General features: G+C 42.9%; 1 protein-coding gene across 4 annotated transcripts in view; it reads right to left on the bottom strand.

The window, feature by feature from the left end:
- MIB2 (MIB E3 ubiquitin protein ligase 2) overlaps window positions 1-19,343 on the bottom strand; it is a 55,638-nt gene that overhangs the window by 23,251 nt on the left and 13,044 nt on the right. For 2 of the 4 annotated variants that reach the window (XM_072156061.1, XM_072156064.1), the window contains exons 2-6: window positions 6,668-6,990; window positions 5,849-6,020; window positions 835-941; window positions 520-714; window positions 297-439 (exon numbers count right to left, since the gene is read on the bottom strand). In XM_072156061.1, the coding sequence (XP_072012162.1) occupies window positions 297-439; window positions 520-714; window positions 835-941; window positions 5,849-6,020; window positions 6,668-6,914 (864 nt within the window). In that variant the 5' untranslated portion in view covers window positions 6,915-6,990. Of the gene's footprint in view, window positions 1-296; window positions 440-519; window positions 715-834; window positions 942-5,848; window positions 6,021-6,667; window positions 6,991-15,110; window positions 15,418-16,527; window positions 16,598-19,343 lie in introns of those variants that run through there. The other 2 variants (XM_072156063.1, XM_072156062.1) reach the window with 2 other exon arrangements.

Here is a 19,343-nt window from a genome sequence, read left to right as displayed (position 1 = left end):
TAGAACCACTTCTCAAATGTGCATTTCAGTGAATATTTGTCTTTCCTTAAAGATAACAATACATATAAGCATCATCTCAGAACTTTGTGTTGTTTTTAAATTTGAATACATTGACAACTGGTGTTATCATTCCCTCTGTCAAAGGGGTGTGTCCCTACATCAGCAAAAACTGGACAGACATGTCAGTAGCGGCGACAGATTCTCTTTAAAGGATTCCTTATTATTCATTTCTTACATGTACCTGAAGACACAAAGCAGGTCCATTATAAAGAGACAGATACAGTATCGCCAATTACCTCTGCCATTTTGGGGTTCCAACCTCCGTGCCCCTCTTGCATTTCCCGTAAGATTTCCACATCCAGGAGACATTTGACCTTGTCGCCATGCTGGAATGGATGTCGCTCTGAGCTCTCCTTCCTTTGAATTTCTGCAGGTTTACCTACATTGCCAATAATAAATGTAACTTTTGGATTTTGTAGTGAGACCTCAGCTATATAGAGAAGTCCAATGATATCATACCAAGTTTGGGTAAATGGTCTTTGTAATAATGTCCCCCCGGAGCATCGGCAATGCATTTCAGATCTACTTTGCCCTTGTGCCCAACTCTGTAAACATTGGTGGTTCCGTCTGCCCAGGTAACACTGGCCACGCTGCGTCCTGTCTCCACGTCCCATCCACGAATATCCACAACCCGTCCCACCTTAGATTCTCCACCTAGATAACAAATTATATAGAATATACCATGGCTACAGGATAGATCACCAAAGATGGGGCCACAGCAGTTACAAGGGACTGCCCTAATGTACATCCCTTATCAATCATCAATAAACTTACCATCCTGATTCCCCCATTCCCAGTCAGGTCCACGCACAACTTTGGCTCCTTGGAAGATTCCTTTAAGTACTACACGAGGCAATCCTTGACGAGGGGTCAGCATGACTCTACAAAGGAAAATACTAAATATAAATCACTCCTCTGTGAAGACTATGCTTAGTAGGTTGCTTGTGTGCACAAAATACATTTATGGAGACGCTTCCTATCAACAAACACTTGACGGGGACACCTGTGTTTTTAATCACTTACTAAGGATTGTCTGATCTGGATTGTCCGTTATTAGGGTCTTTTATTGATTATGAAATTCACAATATTCACTGTCACTAAGATTCACTTTTGGAGTATAGTTCTCCTCTTTTTCAATGTATTTTATATGAATTGTATACTTCATTAATTATGCATTACGTCACAAGGGAAATGACGTCACTGAGTGTGTTTTGTATATATATGTACGGGCGTCAGCCATTTTTTATGCTTGATAAAGATTCATTGTGAATCGAAACGTCGCGCTGATCATGTTTGGATGCACATGTAAATAAATCTTCTTGAATTTGATCCTTGGTGCTGTGGCTCCCTCCTTCAAGTGTACTGACTCCTGGTTTCCGGCATCAGAAACTTCGGCCGCGGGCACCACCACAAACTGCTCCTCATTAGAGAAGGATTGCTGTCCTACCCCTCCATTCGTTTATTAACCTTCACCATTTATTAACCTTCACCATGTGATCAGATAACTGTCTACAACTACTGGGAAACTGCTTTGTTCCAAAGATGGTGTCTGTGTCTGCGACTGCACTCAATGATGGCGTCTGTGTGTGCAACACAACCAAAAGATGCAGCCTGTGTCTACAACTGCACCAAAAGATGGCATCTGTGTCTGCGACTGCACCGAAAGATGGCGTCTGTATCTGGGACTGCACCCACAGATGGCGTCTGTGTCTGCGACTGCACCGAAAGATGACGTCTGTATCTGGGACTGCACCAAAAGATGGCATCTGTGTCTGCGACTGAATCCAAAGATGGCGTCTGTGTCTGAACCCAAAGATGCATCTGTGTCTGTGACTGCACCCAAAGATGGCGTCTGTGTCTGTGACTGAATCCAAAGATGGCGTCTGTGTCTGCGACTGCACCCAAAGATGGCATCTGAGTCTGAGACTGCACCCAAAGATGGCGTCTGTGTCTGCGACTGCACCCAAAGATGGCTTCTGTTTCTGCGACTGCAACGAAAGATGGCTTCTGTGTCTGCGACTGCACTCAAAGATGGCGTCTGTGTCTGAGACTGCACCCAAAGATGGCTTCTGTGTCTGTGACTGAACCCAAAGATGGCGTCTGTGTCTGCGACTGCACCCAAAGATGGCATCTGAGTCTGAGACTGCACTCAAAGATGGCGTCTGTGTCTGCGACTGCACCCAAAGATGGCTTCTGTGTCTGCGACTGCAAAGAAAGATGGCTTCTGTGTCTGCGACTGCACTCAAAGATGGCGTCTGTGTCTGAGACTGCACCCAAAGATGGCTTCTGTGTCTGCGACTGCACCCAAAGATGGCGTTTGTGTCTGAGACTGCACTCAAAGATGGCGTCTGTGTCTGAGACTGCACCCAAAGATGGCGTCTGTGTCTGAGACTTCACCCAAAGATGGCGTCTGTGTCTGAGACTTCACCCAAAGATGGCGTCCGTGTCTGAGACTGCACCCAAAGATGGCGTCTGTGTCTGAGACTGCACCCAAAGACCAGTGCCTGGTGTGATTCTCCATGCATGCAGTTGGTCCACATCAATTAAGACAGGAGGATAGTGCTCTACAGTACAGAGGGGCTCTGGTAACACCCCCGAAGCACTCCAGGCTCATTAGAACAAAGTTGAGTTTAGAAGGAAGAAGGCCATGGATAACAAATATGAGAAGATTACCACAGTCACAGTGCCTGGATCTATGAGTAAGTGTTCCTGGGTTATCATGATTTGAGACACAACTGTACTTTAGCAGCTTATGATTAAGTGGTGGGTATCTATATTTATTGATATAAAGATGAACATTTTGGTGTACCCACTTCCCAGGGGGAGCAGTGTGCTGTCAACCCAGGCTGGCTGAGAGCGGTAAAACTGGGAAAGCCACTATGTAACGCCTCACTTTCCCTGTGGTGGTGTTAGACCTCCACAAGGGGGCAGCATATGAATTAAAATTCAGGTTTTGACAAGCTGAACACCCCCCATTGAGTGGTATAGAATGACTCCCTATTCTGGTTCATAGAGCAGATTAGGGCCTCCTCTTAAATATCCATATGTCAATGGGTACTATTGTAATGAGGATGCCCCTATACCCATCCTTTCAGCATGGAGCCCTTGCCTACAGAAACTCTTCTAGGCTCCTTCCTTCATAAAGCTCTGCAGGGATGTTGATGAGAGACGCCGCTGGTTTTCTTTTCTGAGAGTAATGCTAATAACCTCAGAGATTGTCTCCAGTTACATTATATTTGACATAACATGACAATTATCTAAGAAGAGGATGTATCTATTTACAAACAACAATTATCCTGTAGCAAAAAGCAACATTGCATTAGGGATGAAACATTCAGCATCCGACAATGATAATAGAATGGATCCATTTTACTTCTGTAGTACATGTAAGAGTGAAGAAATAATGGCCAGTGGTCTCTGCTCCTGCGCTGATCTTACATTAACCTAATACTAACATCTGTATTACATATATAAGGATGCTGTCTCCCTCTACTGGTGGAGGGTAAAATTACAATGTCACAACTTTTTTGCGGGTCTGCATTGCCCCTTTTTTTTTTCTAAAGAATTTAATGATATTTGGCAGGGATAAAAGAGACCCATTTACACCCCTTGGTTTTCCATTTTGGGAATTAAAGACCTTGTTTTCTATGGCTGACTAAATTTAAAGAACATCTACCATCAAAATCCATCATGATAAACCAGGGGCACTTACTCATAGATCCATGTAGTAATCTTCTTATATTTGTTGTCCATGGCCTCCTTCCTTCTAAAATCAACTTCTAACACCATGTTAATGTGACTAAATGGCTCTGGGGGCGTTAGAATAGCCCCTCCATGCTATGGATACACAGCCTGTTGTTACAATGAGCATAGCAGGTCTCATCATCCAACCTCCTGCTCTCTCCCTCCTCCCTGTGTAATCTAGCAGCAGCAGGAAGTGCAGGGGGAGGGGAGTCCGATTCTGTTCATTGTAACAGCCTGTAAAGCTACAGTACTGAAGGGCTCTGGAAACCCCTCAGTAACCCTTTAGGCTCATTAGAACAATTATAAAAGTTGATTTTAGAAGGAAGGAGGCCATGGATAACAAATAAAAGAAGATTACCACAGTCACGGTGCCAGTGCGCAAGTGCCCCTGGTTTATCATTATGGATTTTGATGCTAGATTTCCCCCCTGATCAATCATAGACATGGCTAAATTTGCTGCACTGGCTGTACGGCTGCCAATCAGGTTATATGTCTGGGTCAGGTGGCCAAACCCAAATGCTCACCTCTAGTTGAGAGAAGACTCTGGACATGTCTGTTTTGGTAAATATTTGTAATGCCAAAGAAGTAAAAACTCATTAATTTCTTTAATTGTCTTGAATGTTGTACCACATGATGGTGCTGATAGGGGGCAGTATATTAAATGACAGCACTGCCTACTCCTCAGACTGAATTGCCCCAGTGATGTCACGAGTTGTGTCAACCACAATCATGAATAATAACAGGGGGAGTGTCTCAGACTACTGCTTCCCTCATATTGGCTGGAAGTAGGAGAGTTATGGGGACCTTACTAAATGATGTCAGCACTGAATCTAACTATGCTTTGTATGCTGAATAATCAATATTTCATGCTCCCTGCAGCTACATCCCCCTCCTCCCCTCTCTAGTATTAACTATTTTGCATTAGAGATGGAGTTTTCTGAATATTTGCAGAGATGAGTTTCATTCTGCTGGAAGATGAGGGGGTGCACCCTCCTATGTAACCTCATCTTGCCATTCTTTTATATTTCAGTTACAAAATGGATAATTTAAGTAGCAGCAGCACCATAGAGGACCATGTGATATAAGCCACCCCCTGGGGGAGCGGATCCCCTTATATTATTACAATGAGCACTGCCGTGTGTGTTGGCTTTTTCAATAACTCTTCTGGTGACACAACATTTGCTGAGTTGACAAGACTCCCCCTCCGCGAAACAGACATCAGTAATAAAGCAGGCAGGTGGATGCTGAGCTCACGCTCCATAGGAGACAGAGGCAGGATCAGTAATCTAGGGCACCGACTCCGTTCTGAGAGCATCCTATAGATGTTCATTATCAGGATCATTGTGTAAAAGCCAAAGATGCTAATAACATTTCTGCTATGATCAGTGCAGATCAGAGATATTGGGGGTCATTTACTAAGGGCCCGATTTGCATTTTCCCGACGTGTTACCCGAATATTTCCGATTTGCACCGATTTTCCCTGAATTGCCCCGGGATTTTGGCGCACGCCACGGATTGTGGTACTAATAGCACCATTCAATCGCTTGAGTCTAGCAACGTAGCTCAGCTCCATTGAAGTGTATTATGCTGAACTGTAATACCACCAACAACCAGTGAACAGATGTGGCACTGCTTTTGTGAGAATGTTAAAGGGGTTGTTTGTTCAGCAAATTCAGTAGACAACCCTTTGTTGCCATTTACGGGTCCGATTTGGAGGAACCTACTAATAGTATGAGCGATGAAATTCAGAAATTCAGGTAATGTGCAGATACTAGCACAGTTCTTTGCACAAGGTTTGGACCCCCTAGACTATGATGTGCAGGGAAAATACTTGGGGTCCTTTACTTTCATGTACCATCCATGTTGTGTAACCTCCCAGTGATGAACAGGGGACAGCTTTTCCCTGCGATATGATGTTGTGTGCACTGCCTGCAGCATCGCTTAAAGCCAGGTTGGAGAGATACACTGTATATATGATATATTTGACAAATATTGCAAGTACGGATGATGGTGTAGTTTCCTTGCTCACTAAATCCATACTTACGGACGAGAATGGGCAGTCTCGTATCTCTCGAATGCGTGGGACAGGTCGTGCTTGTTGTTCATGTAGCACTGAGTGCACAGGTCGTAGTCGAAGCAGACTTTACACTTCCAGCGCATTCCTCGAATCCCATGCTTCTTGCAACAGTCGCAAATAATATTCGGATGACGAACACCTGAGGAATAGGATAACCTTTAGTGACCAGGTCATGGCTACGCAACATCGATGACATAATACTTGACAGCCCATGTAAGCGACTAAATGGTCTATGGACTCAGGGATCACATATCTTTTACAAAAGATTCTAGAATGTTTTTCACAATATTTTATATTGGTGTCTATGCAAGTTCTCATTTTCTAACCACTAAAATGGGTTTCCCCCCCACATTAGACTTAGGGGACAGTATCTGTTTGCTGGTGGTCTAATAAGGAGGACCTCCAGCAATTATTATAGCTGAGGTCCTGAGCATCCCATGAGACCCATGAGTGGTGATCACAACTCTTCACTTCTATGTGGCTGCTGTTAAAGGTGGTACCCAAAGTTCATATAGAAGTGAAATAAAGCACTGGTAAAGCAATGCATGTTTGAGCATACTCTTATGGTCCAAAAAGTTATGGTATAGCCTCCCTATTCTAACTTACAGACACATAGGCTCCTATATAATATAGAAAATTATGAAGAATGTACGAGCCTGAAACCATAGTAGCAGAACTGATATGCTGGGTTCAGTTCAGCTTGTCTAGGTTTAAAATTAATATGAATAAAGCCAAGTAAAGTTATAGTTTGGGAAGATATAAAATATGCCATTGCCTGGTACATACCTGTCTGGGCATTATCATACAGCAGCAGGTCGTAGGCCCCTTGGAATCCAGTGCGATAGTTTGTCCTGGTGCCGTGATCCCACTGAACTACTACAGTCTTATCAGGGGTGGTGGGGCTACCTTGCCGTCCGATTTCCACCAAGGTGCCCACACTGCCCTCGCCATTGTCCTGGTTGGCCCATTTCCAATCCACTCCGCGCACCACACGCATTCCAACTAGCATGGCTGCAGAAGGGTCCCAGTCCATCTCAAGCGCCCAGTGGGATTATTAGGAACATCAGGAAGGCCAAAAACTGGAGATAGAAGTCCCCAAGGTGTAAAGTCTGGTGATCATTGAAAGAAAGAAAAAGATAGTTTACATAAATGAAATAGGACAAGTGTTGTTAACATGGACAAGTCATTCATCTATATGGGAACTGTGGGGTGGCACTGTAGAAATAATGGTGGTAGTAGTACCCTTATAACCGGAGCACTAAGCAGTAGATCAGAAATGGCCGACATCCTCCTGTCACACCTATGTCCTAATTGCCACAGAGGAAACGGCTTTCACATTTTCCTGATTATCCGGTGATGATCCTGAGACTATTAGCAGCTCCGATAATTCATTCATTTAAATGCATTACGGCGAGGTGGTGTTTGGCGTCATTGGCTCTCAGATTCATCGACAAGACGCAACAAAATCAATCTCATTATTACACAAGTGATAAATCTGTGAGAACCGACCCTACAGGCAGCACAAAGCCATCCTTTGCATACTTTACTTCTCCCTCACAATATCTATATGACATATCCACAGAATATCTCTCTTTTACATTATTCTGTCCTGATTTCTACAGTATGTGATAAGTTTTTCATGGCGACACCTGACAGGAATCCCAGACACGTGATTCTATGAGAACGCCTCAGTAGCGCAGCCTCTGCCGCTAGGCCTATATCTTTTATGTATGATATCTCACCACATAGATTTTACTACACTGTTTTTGTATTTTCAATGTCTTCCCCTTCTAAAAAGTTTTTGCTCTAGATAAAATATTTCTCCATGAGAAGATGTGACATTTGGCTCATGTCCAACATACACCGTAACGCTCAACGTGCCCGCCAAGTCTGTGCAAACACGAAAAAGTCAAATCCCGGAGACAGAAAGATGAAATAATGTACAGTTCACTGAAGCAATACGGCTTAGACAAACAATACAGACTAATAACAGGGGTGTCATTTCTGTCTGTCCTGCACCTCATCACATCAAATCACAATCTGTCCGTTATCTATAAGCACAGATAATCCCAGTACAGGAAAAACAAGCACGTTTTTTAACATCCTGACTAACAATATTTTGTGTTACCCCACTGTATTTCAGTAGCTGTTACTTTTCTATTCTTCTGCTCACATGAGGGATTATTTTTTGCAAGGCAAGATGTATGTTGTAATGGCACCTTGGGCGACATATCATGTACGGTATTTTATTTGAGGTGGAAGGGGAATAAAACCGCAATTGTTATTCTTTTCCTGTTACAAGGTTTTTTTTTTTTAAGTATACTAAAGAACCCCAGGGTGGTGGGAAATATGAAAGAACACATACTTTCCCTGATCTGGATAACAATCGCTATAGCACTTTTATACTTACAGGAATCCAAGTTCCAGCGGACCACAGGATCCACAGCATTATATGAATTCAAGTAAGGAAGTCCCATGGATAATGGAAGTCTTGTTCCAGTGCAACGCAGCAACCGGAACAATGTGAGAACTGAGAGACAGAGCAGGGTAAGTATGTATGGGCTGGACCCCTGGGGACTTTCTATTCCAGACAAACCCCATTAGGGTTTTCAGTGTTAAATATGCAGTATAAATACTATTTTAAAATTTAACAAAACCTTGGAAAAAAACACATTGGAGGGTATTTATGAAGCCACATTTTTTTTACACTTCTTAATTTTTGGCAAAAATGCCTTTTGACACATTAATCAAGGCTTTTAGAGCATTTTTTCCACTTTCCCCATTTGTTCGACAAAGGGGGCATGGTCTTCTGAAAAGGTGCGTGGTCTTTGGAAAAGGGGGCATGGTCCGCTGAAAACTGAGCATGGTCTTTGGAAAAGGGAGGATGTTTGGGCTGGAAATAGTGTGTAAAAAAAATCAGCTTAAAGCATGCCTAAAATAGAATATGAGGGTCTCTATCACCATAAAATTGGTGTTGCAGAGCTTCAAACACATTGTTAACTTCCCCCTGCTGTACTTCTCACGTGGCTTACTTTATGTGTGATGAGCTACGGTTTTGGGAGCAGTGCAACTGTTTTTTTTTAACACATTGCGCCACATTTATTATTGAGTTGTGTCACACACATCACACACTCTATATTAAAGGTGCACCAAAAAGGAGCTGGTGCACACTTCCCGAGCAGTGCAGGGGGTGCCAGATTAATGAAGACCGTGCACCAGTGATAATAATAATCTGGTGCATCCTGCACATTAGTGAGGCAAACACATAGTACAGACTGCACTATTTTTGATAAATGTGGACCAAAATGTTGTTTTTGTTTTGAGTCGATAGGACAGGGTAACTCTAGTCGTCTCTGTTGAAGTGTTTAAATGTGGATTCCTTAGAAAGTTCTAAAGTTCTATATACATTTTACTACTTTGTTCTTTTCTGCTGAAAGAGTTCAATTAGGACTTGAGTTTTGCAGGACAAGTTTTCTTTATTTATATGCTTTGGGGGTATTTGACTGCTTCTACCTCCCCATGCTTTTTGTAGCTCATGTTTTCACAAATGCATTTTGTAAGGGAAAAAAACTTTTTCTAGTTCCAATTGGGGGTCTGGATCACGTACATGACACACTGAACTACTTATGTAGTGTAGCATTTTTCTCTTTCGTATATCAACCTATAACCTGTTTTAAAGTGTTTTCTGGCTAAAAGCTATAGATCACATATCCATAGATTAGGTCCTTAATATCATATTGGTGGGTGTCCAAAAACAAGTTACCCTTCAGAGAAGCTATTCAGCTGAGAATGAAACAGAAAGCAGACAGCTCCATTCCCTGTGTAGTGGCCAGACCAGGTTAGTGCTGTCATCCACATACAGTGACTTGGTTAAGCCAATACACTGAATATGGAGCTGCTTCCACGTACATTCTCTATTCACTAGCTATGATAACAGATGATCTGTGGGGGTGCAGTGTGTTGCACCCCCACCAATCTGTTACTAATGACCTATCCTTCATAGAGTTTATTAATATATTGAGCCAGGACAACCCCTTTAACTTGGAACTGCTTAAAAGATTCTGAGAACTTACTATGGGTATTGTTGAAAGCAAAGAGCAGCTCTGTGGGTGGTGTAGGTTATGCCTCCCAGTTTAGGAAATCCTGGTCATCTGGATTGTTATCAAATTTGGGCAGTACAGGAGCACAAAGACGTCTTGTAAACATGTGAAGAAGACATGGGACTAGGCAGTAGGATAAATGCAGGAGATATTTGTGTAGACTAATAACATTCTAAAATCTATCCTCTATTTATGAATATTACATCCCTAGATAAAAGAGAATCCTGCCTATAAAAAGTATTTTTCTCCAGAGACTGCTATGACCTGCGATGACCACCAGACTGTGAAATAGGAGTATGAATAACTCTCCGCCTCGCTCTAAATTTAACCTCTATAAAAACAATAAAGAATAGTTGTAAAAATAGCAATACAGACTCAACTGTCCCCGAGAGACTTTCGACAAAAATGCAAGAACTCATTTTGCTTTTAATCCAAGCAAATCAATAAAAAAGGAACAAAAACAATAAGAGGAAATTAGATTGAATCTGATCCAGGGAGGAATGTCTTCATGGGAATCTGAACTACAGGTATTGCCAGGGCAGACAGGGAGGATTAGGAGGGAGAGGAGATAAATGCATTGCAGACTAGAAAGATAAAGGACCAAATGTGGAAATGTTCTTGAATGTGACTCACAGGCAATCCTGGATTTGGCTACAAAACTCCATCAACTTAGCAAAAGTGATTTCCAATGTTTTCCAAATCGCAGAATGGGGTATAGAACATTTCACCACAAATGTTTAAAGATGACCTCTAACCACCTCACACATGTAGAGATAAACATCTTATAGGAGAGTGGTGGCGAACCTATGGCACGGGTGCCAGAGGTGGCACTCAGAGCCCTTTCTGTGGGCACTCAAACCATCACTTCAGGACAGAGTTCACCATATAGGACCAAATCCTGCAGTCGCAGGCAACTTAAGAGATAATGTTTTAAAGCGACATTTCATTGGCTGTTTGTAACTGCGGGAAAAGTGAGAGGCTGTTGACAGAACTGCAATGTCTTTGGAGATCCTCCTACTGGACCCACTATTCTCATTCAACAGAGAGACCCCAGGGAGAAGCTACAATGAGAGTCTGCATTTGTCCTTCTTTCAACTGTATTGGTGGGCTCAAGGAGCCGATACGATTGAAAATTGAGGAAGAACAGGTTGCAATGAGTTACTCCTTAAAATGCCATGTTGGCACTTCACGGTAAATAAGTGGATTTTAGCTGTAGCTTGGGCACTCGGTCTGTAAAAGGTTCGCCATCACTGTTATAGGAGCTGCTACGGAGATTGAGGGGCACTTTGAATTTTTTTAGTTTCTGAGATATCAGTAAAGATATCTGACCCTTATAATCCTCTCCACTGTCAGAGAGAAGGAGCTGGAGCAGAGGTAGGAGTGTCAGAAAAGATCAGCATCACACATGCCCTCTCCCTGTACCTTCTCTCTGACACTAGAGAGGATTATGATGGCCACATACTGCAAATGATATCCCAGCAACCATGGGGGCTAGAAAGAAAATGTGCCCCTAAATCTGTGTAACCCCTACATCACCACGTGAGGTGGAAAATCAATCATGCAGGAATACCACCATAGAAATTCTGATATTTTGGCAGGAGCCTTCCCAAATAACTTCCAAATGAGCTTCCATCATGGCAATCATCCTAAGGGTACATGCACACACAGCACGCAGTGTTATACACGGTCCGGTGTTTGCATCCTGCGTGTCATCGGAGGGTGTGCCATGCAATTCTAATGCTAAAAGGCTGCCCAGGCCTGCAATGCGGGCAGAAATAGGACCTGCCCTATCTTTTGCGACAGGGTAGTCAGCTCCTGCATGGGGCATTGAAATCCATGGTCATGAGCCCATAGAAAGATAATAGAATATATCCTGACTGTAAAAGTTAGCACATGTCTGTAAAACCTTGTCGGGTGCATGTAGCCTTAGGCCGGTTTTACACTTGTTGTGTTCGGTCTGTGAACCACTGACCATGCAGGGTCCTACTTCAGGGACTGAACACACTCCTGAGGATGGGAATCCAAGCACCATTTTGATATATTGATGCACAGAATTCCTGCATCAATATGGTGCTCACATTCCCGCCCCATGGAGTGGGTTTGGTCCGTTTGGTTCACGGTCCGAAATCAGCAAGTGTAAAGCCCCCTTAGTGGACATCCCCTAGATCTGCCTTGCACGATGGTGGTCCAGGAGTTTCCTAACAGTGAAGCTCTCTCCAAACCCTTCACGTGTGCTACTGAGTGACAGGTCTGAGGGAACGCTACAGAGTGAAGAGTTTAGGAAGCCCTGAGTAATGAATTTCCAACTTGTTTTCAACTAGCTAAGTTCCTACTCATGTCACTAATCTAGCACTATGTGCAATTCTGTGTGGTCATAGTTCTAATTTATTCACCAACAGAACAGTTAATAATGAATACTAAAGGCATTTCCATAGATACTTCCACCATGTATGGCATGTATGGTGAGGGATAGTATGAGGAGGATGCCACTGGTGTTTTCCAGCCCTCTAATGGTGTTACACGTCATAAAACTACAGAATGATAACGTTTTAAAAAGTATAACAATACTATGCTCCCTGCTGCATGCAAATGACCTGAGAGAGGTCCAATGAGTCATTATCATATTCAGCTGTCCAGCTTATTCATGAGTGTTAGGCACAGTCACCCCCCCCCCCCCAGTGCTTGACTGACAGCCTGTATAATGATGTGACACTCCTGGTGCTGGCTCCTCTATGTGCTTCCTGGTGCTGGCGCCCCCTGCAGCCTGTGTGTGTATGAGATACTCCTATAAACATGAATGACATCCTGTTTAATGATATGACACTCCTGGTTCTGGCTTCTCTATGTACTTCCTGGTGCTGGCGCCCCCTGCAGCCTATGTGTGTATGAGATACTCCTATACACATGACTGACAGCCTGTATAATGATGTGACACTCCTGGTACTGGCTCCTCTATGTATTTTCTGGTGCTGGAGCCCCCTGCAGCCTGTGTGTGTATGAGATACTCCTATAAACATGACTAACAGCCTGTATAATGGTTGGTCTTTGAGAGAAGGAAACCAAAAGTACCAGATCACCAGTTCTCAATCTATGGATGTCCTCCACAGCCAGTCCAGAGCAGAGTTTCTACACTAAAAGAGCTGGATGCCCACTGAAATCAACAGATGCTCTTTCCTCCAAGTGGGCACCACTACCAAGCACTTTGTCCTTGATCCTAGAGGGAAGTTCCAATTACGAATCTTTTATTTTTGGGGGGTAAATATTGACGATAACAGCTTAGATATTCAAATTATTTGCATTGGTCTCTAAAGCACATACTATTATCTGAGAATACCTCTCTCCTGCAGCTCGGCTTTGCCATACAGACTGGGACAGGGTCAACAGAGGGCAGATGATTGGACAAACGCTTTATTTTACACACAGGAGGTCAAGATAAGGCAGAATATTAATCAAATATGCATAGATAAGTCTCTGTATGTAACTACCCTATAGTTTTCTGGTCTCCTGGGGACAGTCTGTACTGTAATAATCTGTGACATTTCTCTGTCAACCAACTTTCATACATTGTAGTTGCCAAATAACAAAGCAGGTGACGCCTTTCGGAACATACATATCAGTCCTTACTATATGTAAATTGAATTATTTGTAACTGAAATGGAATATTAAACATGATCTTTAATAGGCTTCTAATATAGACAACCCCTTTAAGAAGAAAAATCTAACACTATCACTTCCTTTGATAGACATTATGAGAGTCCCAGCAGCTTTACTGTGATGTTTTTAGACTACAGATCAGAACCAGTAGAGCCTTTGATGGTGGCGCTGTGTGCTGGGCTGGTGTAGAGCATGTTAGAGGAATATGACCTTTACTATTATGTCAATAGCTGGCGGCAATGAACTGTGGATTCACAAGGCTCGGCCATGTGCTGCAGTTACATCACAGAAAACATTATAGCTAAACAGCAGAGCACATGCATGGAGAGCTTAAATCCTCGCTTACAAATTACAAGGCAAAACAAGCATTAAAGGGATCCGCTGGATAATGCTGCTTTGCTGACACAGGCTGTGTATGGAGACAGCACTGAGCTACGGAGGCCTGGAATAAACAAATTACGTGCAAGCCAAGGCTGAGAGCGTTACATGTACAACACGCTGGTAAAGATCAGATACTTGATGTCTAACCTGACAATTTCCATTTCTTATGATTAAAAAATGTTTTATTTCCATTTGTCTATTTTCCATGAAAACATGACCAATATTAAAGGGATTGTCCAAAAAATAAATCTCAATTTAATCAGTTTTCAATTAGAATCATATAAAAATGCCCTTGTGTATAGATATTGCTGTAACATACTTGCCATGGCGCCCCCTGCTGTTCTTTTAATTGTCTCTCTGTATGTCCACCTGGTGCTGATGGTCACACATGCCTAGTAGATCATTTGCATGAATCCTCTTGCACATGGGAGGAGGAAGTAATTCCTACAATTTTGTAGGCCAACCAATAAGATTTAGCCCCAGAAATGGAAACTTCTGATTTACATAGAACACATTAAGAGAATGAAGAAGGAATGAAGAAAGCATTACTATTAAATTTTGCCCAGGTAAAATTTTAGTCATACATTCACTTCAATAAGGCAACGAGTACAAGTCCTGATCACCACAGGTCTTGGCATCTCATTTTTTGGGGTGTGGGGGAAACCCACAAAGCTCAGGAAGAACATATCAACTTCATATAGATGTTACTTTTGGTTGCCTTTGAAGGCCGGACCACAGCGCAGCCACCATATGTAAGGGATCAATCCGCTTACCAAACAGCACGCAATATGTACGTTTATATTTACAAAGCATATATACTAAGCTCTATATGATACATAAGCCATATATATTAAGCGGCTTGGTTTCTGAACATGTATACAAAACTTTCCTCTATAGTCATGCACTGCAAGATGAGCAACAAGAGATCAAAAGGCGAGTTTTGGCCAATACTAATTATGACGCAAGTACCAAACAAATTAGCAAAAATTAAGATATTTACTGTAATATAACAGTAATAAAATCCCCATTGTTGCACCTGCAATCAGAACCCATAGGAGATCCTCCTTCCTCCTTCTTCCTTAGTGATATCTTACCATAGCAGCCCTGCGTTCAGCTGTGATTGGTGAAGAGCAGATATTAATAAGCTGCTGTTGTCATGTTCCCCCGGCCGGTGGTCACATCAGCATGAGGAGCGTCACACGCTGGACTTTCTACAGAATGGAGCGTCTATACTCAGGTTGTAATGGTTTCCCGGGTCAGATCAGGATCTGTGACTCCACAACATGTGATACAGGAAGAGAATCATAGGAGACAAGCCGCAAGCTGCACCAACCTTCAATGTGGCTGCCAACTGCGAGACAGCGAGGATACGAGAGGGAATAACCTCAGGGCATTTCATGCTATTGTCCCATAGCTGGAATAATAAAGGAGGAGCGATGTAAACAGGCAGCAGACTGTGATATACTTGGCTACCCCTGGTGTGAGGCCCTGGTGCCTGATACACAGATGTCATAGCAGGACTGACTTACAGCTAGCCCTCCTCTCATTGCTAATGCAAATCCCAGGGATAGCAGGCGGGGGAGCAGGCAGGAGGCTGCAAGGACCACCAGGTGATACATCTGCATCAGGATGGAGGATCATAACATATATGTATATATACTATCACAGTATATACATCATATCTCAAGAACTGGAGCAATATGGTAGCAGGCAGTGCTCATATTGCATATACATAGTTTTCCTATGTTGAATGTTTTGGCTCAATACAAATCCCTCCATTTCTCTTTCCTGCCCGCACTAGCCAGGCTTGAATTTCTACTACCCCATACCAGTCACTGCCCTGCTTGCCCATATAATATCATATTTAATACCTGCCTGTGTTATGTTCTACTAAGAATCCATCATACTCCATAATATGAATCTCTTGAAGCTGCACCAGTTCTCTTGAATGTGCTACCCTTCCAATATCAACATTTTTGAAAATGCGCTAAAAGCATAACTTTTCAAGCGGATTTATGAAATTTCTTAAATACACTGCTGCCCCTTTTATCACAATTGTTTATAAGAGCCTAAGTTATGGGTCTTCAGCTGTTGTGAAAGCTACAACTTCAAGAAATGGAGTGGCAAAGATCATATCATGCGGCCCATTATGGTGTTAAAGGGGTTGTCCACTTTCAGCAAATATTCGATATGGTTTGTGTAAGGAAAATTTATACAGTTTTCCAATATACTTTCTGTATCACGGTTTTCTAGATCTCTGCTTGCAGAGGACACATTCTGTATCACGGTTTTCTAGATCTCTGCTTGCTGTCCTGCTATAAAAGCTTCTATTTTTACTTCCAGTGGATATAAATCTGTCCATGTGATGTGATGGAGGTTCAGGTGCACAAGCTGTTATTATCACACATCTCCTATTACTCTCTGTGATAATAACAGCTACCACTATTCCAGCCACCCCTTGACCTCCCAGCATCCCCTAACAGGCTTGTGTAGGTACAAATACAAGATTACCAGAGAGAGGCAAACTTTTTCATTTGCGTTGGACTGCAGGAGACTTTCTGCTCACTTCACTATCCCTTCAATCTGTGGCTCTTCAGCTGTTGTAAACCTACAACCTGAAGTCAAGTCCTGTTGAGGGTTGTAGTTTTATAACCTGGAGAGTCTCCACCACATGCAAAACCACACTTTGTATTCAGCAAAGATCAGGGTGAGGTAAAGTATGTAATGCATCCGCATCTGTGTCCACCAGCAAGGAAAAGCCACACTCCTCAGTAATGTGCAAAATAATCATCTCCTCCCTGAGCCTCAGGCCCCTCATTACTAACAGGGAAATCGAAGGGAGTAATATATGTAATAAATAACACAATGGGGCAGATTTACTTACCCAGTCCTGTCGCAATCCTGCAGTGCGTTGTCCGACAAGGATTCTGAGCTACCGCGATTCACTAAGGTCGTGTGTCCAATTTCCTGCATGTGTCGCTTCCGCGCCGAGGTCCGCCGGAGTTCACCTTCTTCTTCCCGGTGCATGTAAGTGCGTGTCTTGCGACACAATTTTAAATGTTAAATCCCGCGCGTTGTCCGAATCTGCGGGATGTCCGTCGGCCATGCCCTTGATTTCTGTCGCAATCAAGCCGGCGCAATACGCCAAAATCCGATCCCGTGCGCCAGAATCCTAGGGCAATTTGGTGCGAAACGGAAATCGCCGGGAAACCCGACGAAAATGTCCCCTTTTTCGTTCTTTTAAGGTCAGCTGATCTGCTAGACAAAGATGAAAACACGTGATACCTTGTGGGTTGTAAACATGAAGATTATGGATCATTGTCCTATATACAAAAAGTAAAGACCAGATCTACTGAGCAAAACTACAATGAAGACGTTATGACAATAGTGTCTTAAGGATACAAGAAGAATGGTGCATTCTGGGGTTAATAATAACAATAGTAATAATTGTAAAACAGTAAAACTGTCTGCTATGGGTGACATTTCATTTGCTCAGTGTAAATGAACCGTGGTATAAAAATCAAGTTCTGCAGGTATAGTCAAGAAAGTGAGAAAAACAAGACAATAAAACATTGTTTTGCATCCAAAAGAAACAACCTTCTACAAAAAAACCCCTAAAAGTACTACAGAAGTTACCCTTTCTGCATCATGTCCTTGCTGCTGTGTATAATGAGGGCATAGAAAATACCTGATATACATGTTGTGATGGGTGCATGTTCTCCTACACTTACTTCATACATTTGAAATAAGGTATATAATAGATAATTGCAATAATTCAGTAAGGACATAATATAATATTCTTATGGAGAATGTCCTGCTCTGTGACCGTACAGGACACTCCATCTGTTGCAGAACATGGAGTGCAGACATAAGTGCTACCCTGTGAATGTGCCTTCCCTTCCATCCTCTTTTGGCACACTGTGGACGTCTCCAGGCCGAATTTCAGATGAGGACGTGGGCGATGATTGCTCATGAATATATTCAGATGTGCCCATATGTCAACGCAACTGCTCTTTTGTGTGCCCTTACTAATAAGTTAGTGAAACAATCCTTGATTTTGGTCAGGAAACAAGATCTTCTGCATTTTAGGAAACTATCATTAAAATCCATCATGATAAACCCGGGACGCTTTCTCATAGATCCAGGCACTGTGACTGTGGTAATCTTCTTATAATTGTTATCCATGGCCTCCTTCCTTCTAAATTCAATAATTATGCTAACGAGCCTGAAGGGTTCCTGGAGGATTAAAACCAGAGCCCCTCCATATTGCAGCTTCGCGGGCTGTTACACTGTGCAGAAGCACGTTACATGTCTGACAATGGCTACCAACCATCTATAGATAAATGTAGCGCCCAGTGTACAAAATAAAGGAGATATTTGCCCTAGACCAATAATGGAAGAATGAACATATTGATAACCTGTGCTTAAGGTAACTGAGGAATATCAGATGGGTCCAAAATGTGTATACAGGCAGTTACGTACAGGCGGTTACGTACAAGATAGGCTCTGTAGGTTTGTTCTTAAGTTGAATTTGTATGTAAGTCGGAACTGTATATTTTATAATTGTAATCCTGCCGAAATTTTTTTTGGTCTCTGTGACAATTGGATTTTAAAATTGTTGGTTTGTCATAAGAACCAGGATTAACAATAAAGCTTAATTTCAGACACCTTTGATAACTGTTATAGCTGATTATTGTAGCCTAAGGCTACATTCACACTGCCGTTTGGGGGACGTATATACGGCCGACGTATATGCGGTCGATATACGTCCCCCACAGACGGCAATGGGCGCACGGCGGCACCGTACCGCTCCGTACCCCGGAAAAAAATAGGACATGTCCTATCTTACTCCGTAGTACGGCGCCGTGCGCCATAACTTCCTATGGAGAGGGGCGGGGTGAGCTGCGCTCACCTCCTCCTCCTCTCCCCGTGCACTGCCGTTGCCCGCTACGGTACGGTACGGCTTGCAACGGCAGTGTGAATGTAGCCTTAGGCTAATGTACAGTAAATTACCAATTACCAGAGGGCCGTTTGTAACTAGGGGTCGTCTGTAAGTCAGGTGTTCTTAAGTAGGGGACCTCTTGTATATCAGTTGTATAAAAAGCATCAGAGCTGCAGTCTCTTCATTAATTGTTGGTATTGCAACTCATGCCAATGAATGTAACTGGGCCTTGTATCTGATGGACATGATGTCACAGGTCTGGTAAGCGGTGCTCATAATCGGTACGGTGCTGGTTGTCCGATGCCTGCAATCTAATATGTAGGATAGGTCATCATTACCTTAGGCCTGAAGAACCCCCTTTGTCTTCCAAGCCCTTTCTATTTAT

Source organism: Engystomops pustulosus, chromosome 6, assembly GCF_040894005.1.
Source record: "Engystomops pustulosus chromosome 6, aEngPut4.maternal, whole genome shotgun sequence".
In the NCBI taxonomy this organism is placed as follows: Eukaryota; Metazoa; Chordata; class Amphibia; order Anura; family Leptodactylidae; genus Engystomops; species Engystomops pustulosus.
Note: the sequence above shows the minus strand (reverse complement) of the source record. Positions and strands in the feature narration are given on the sequence as shown.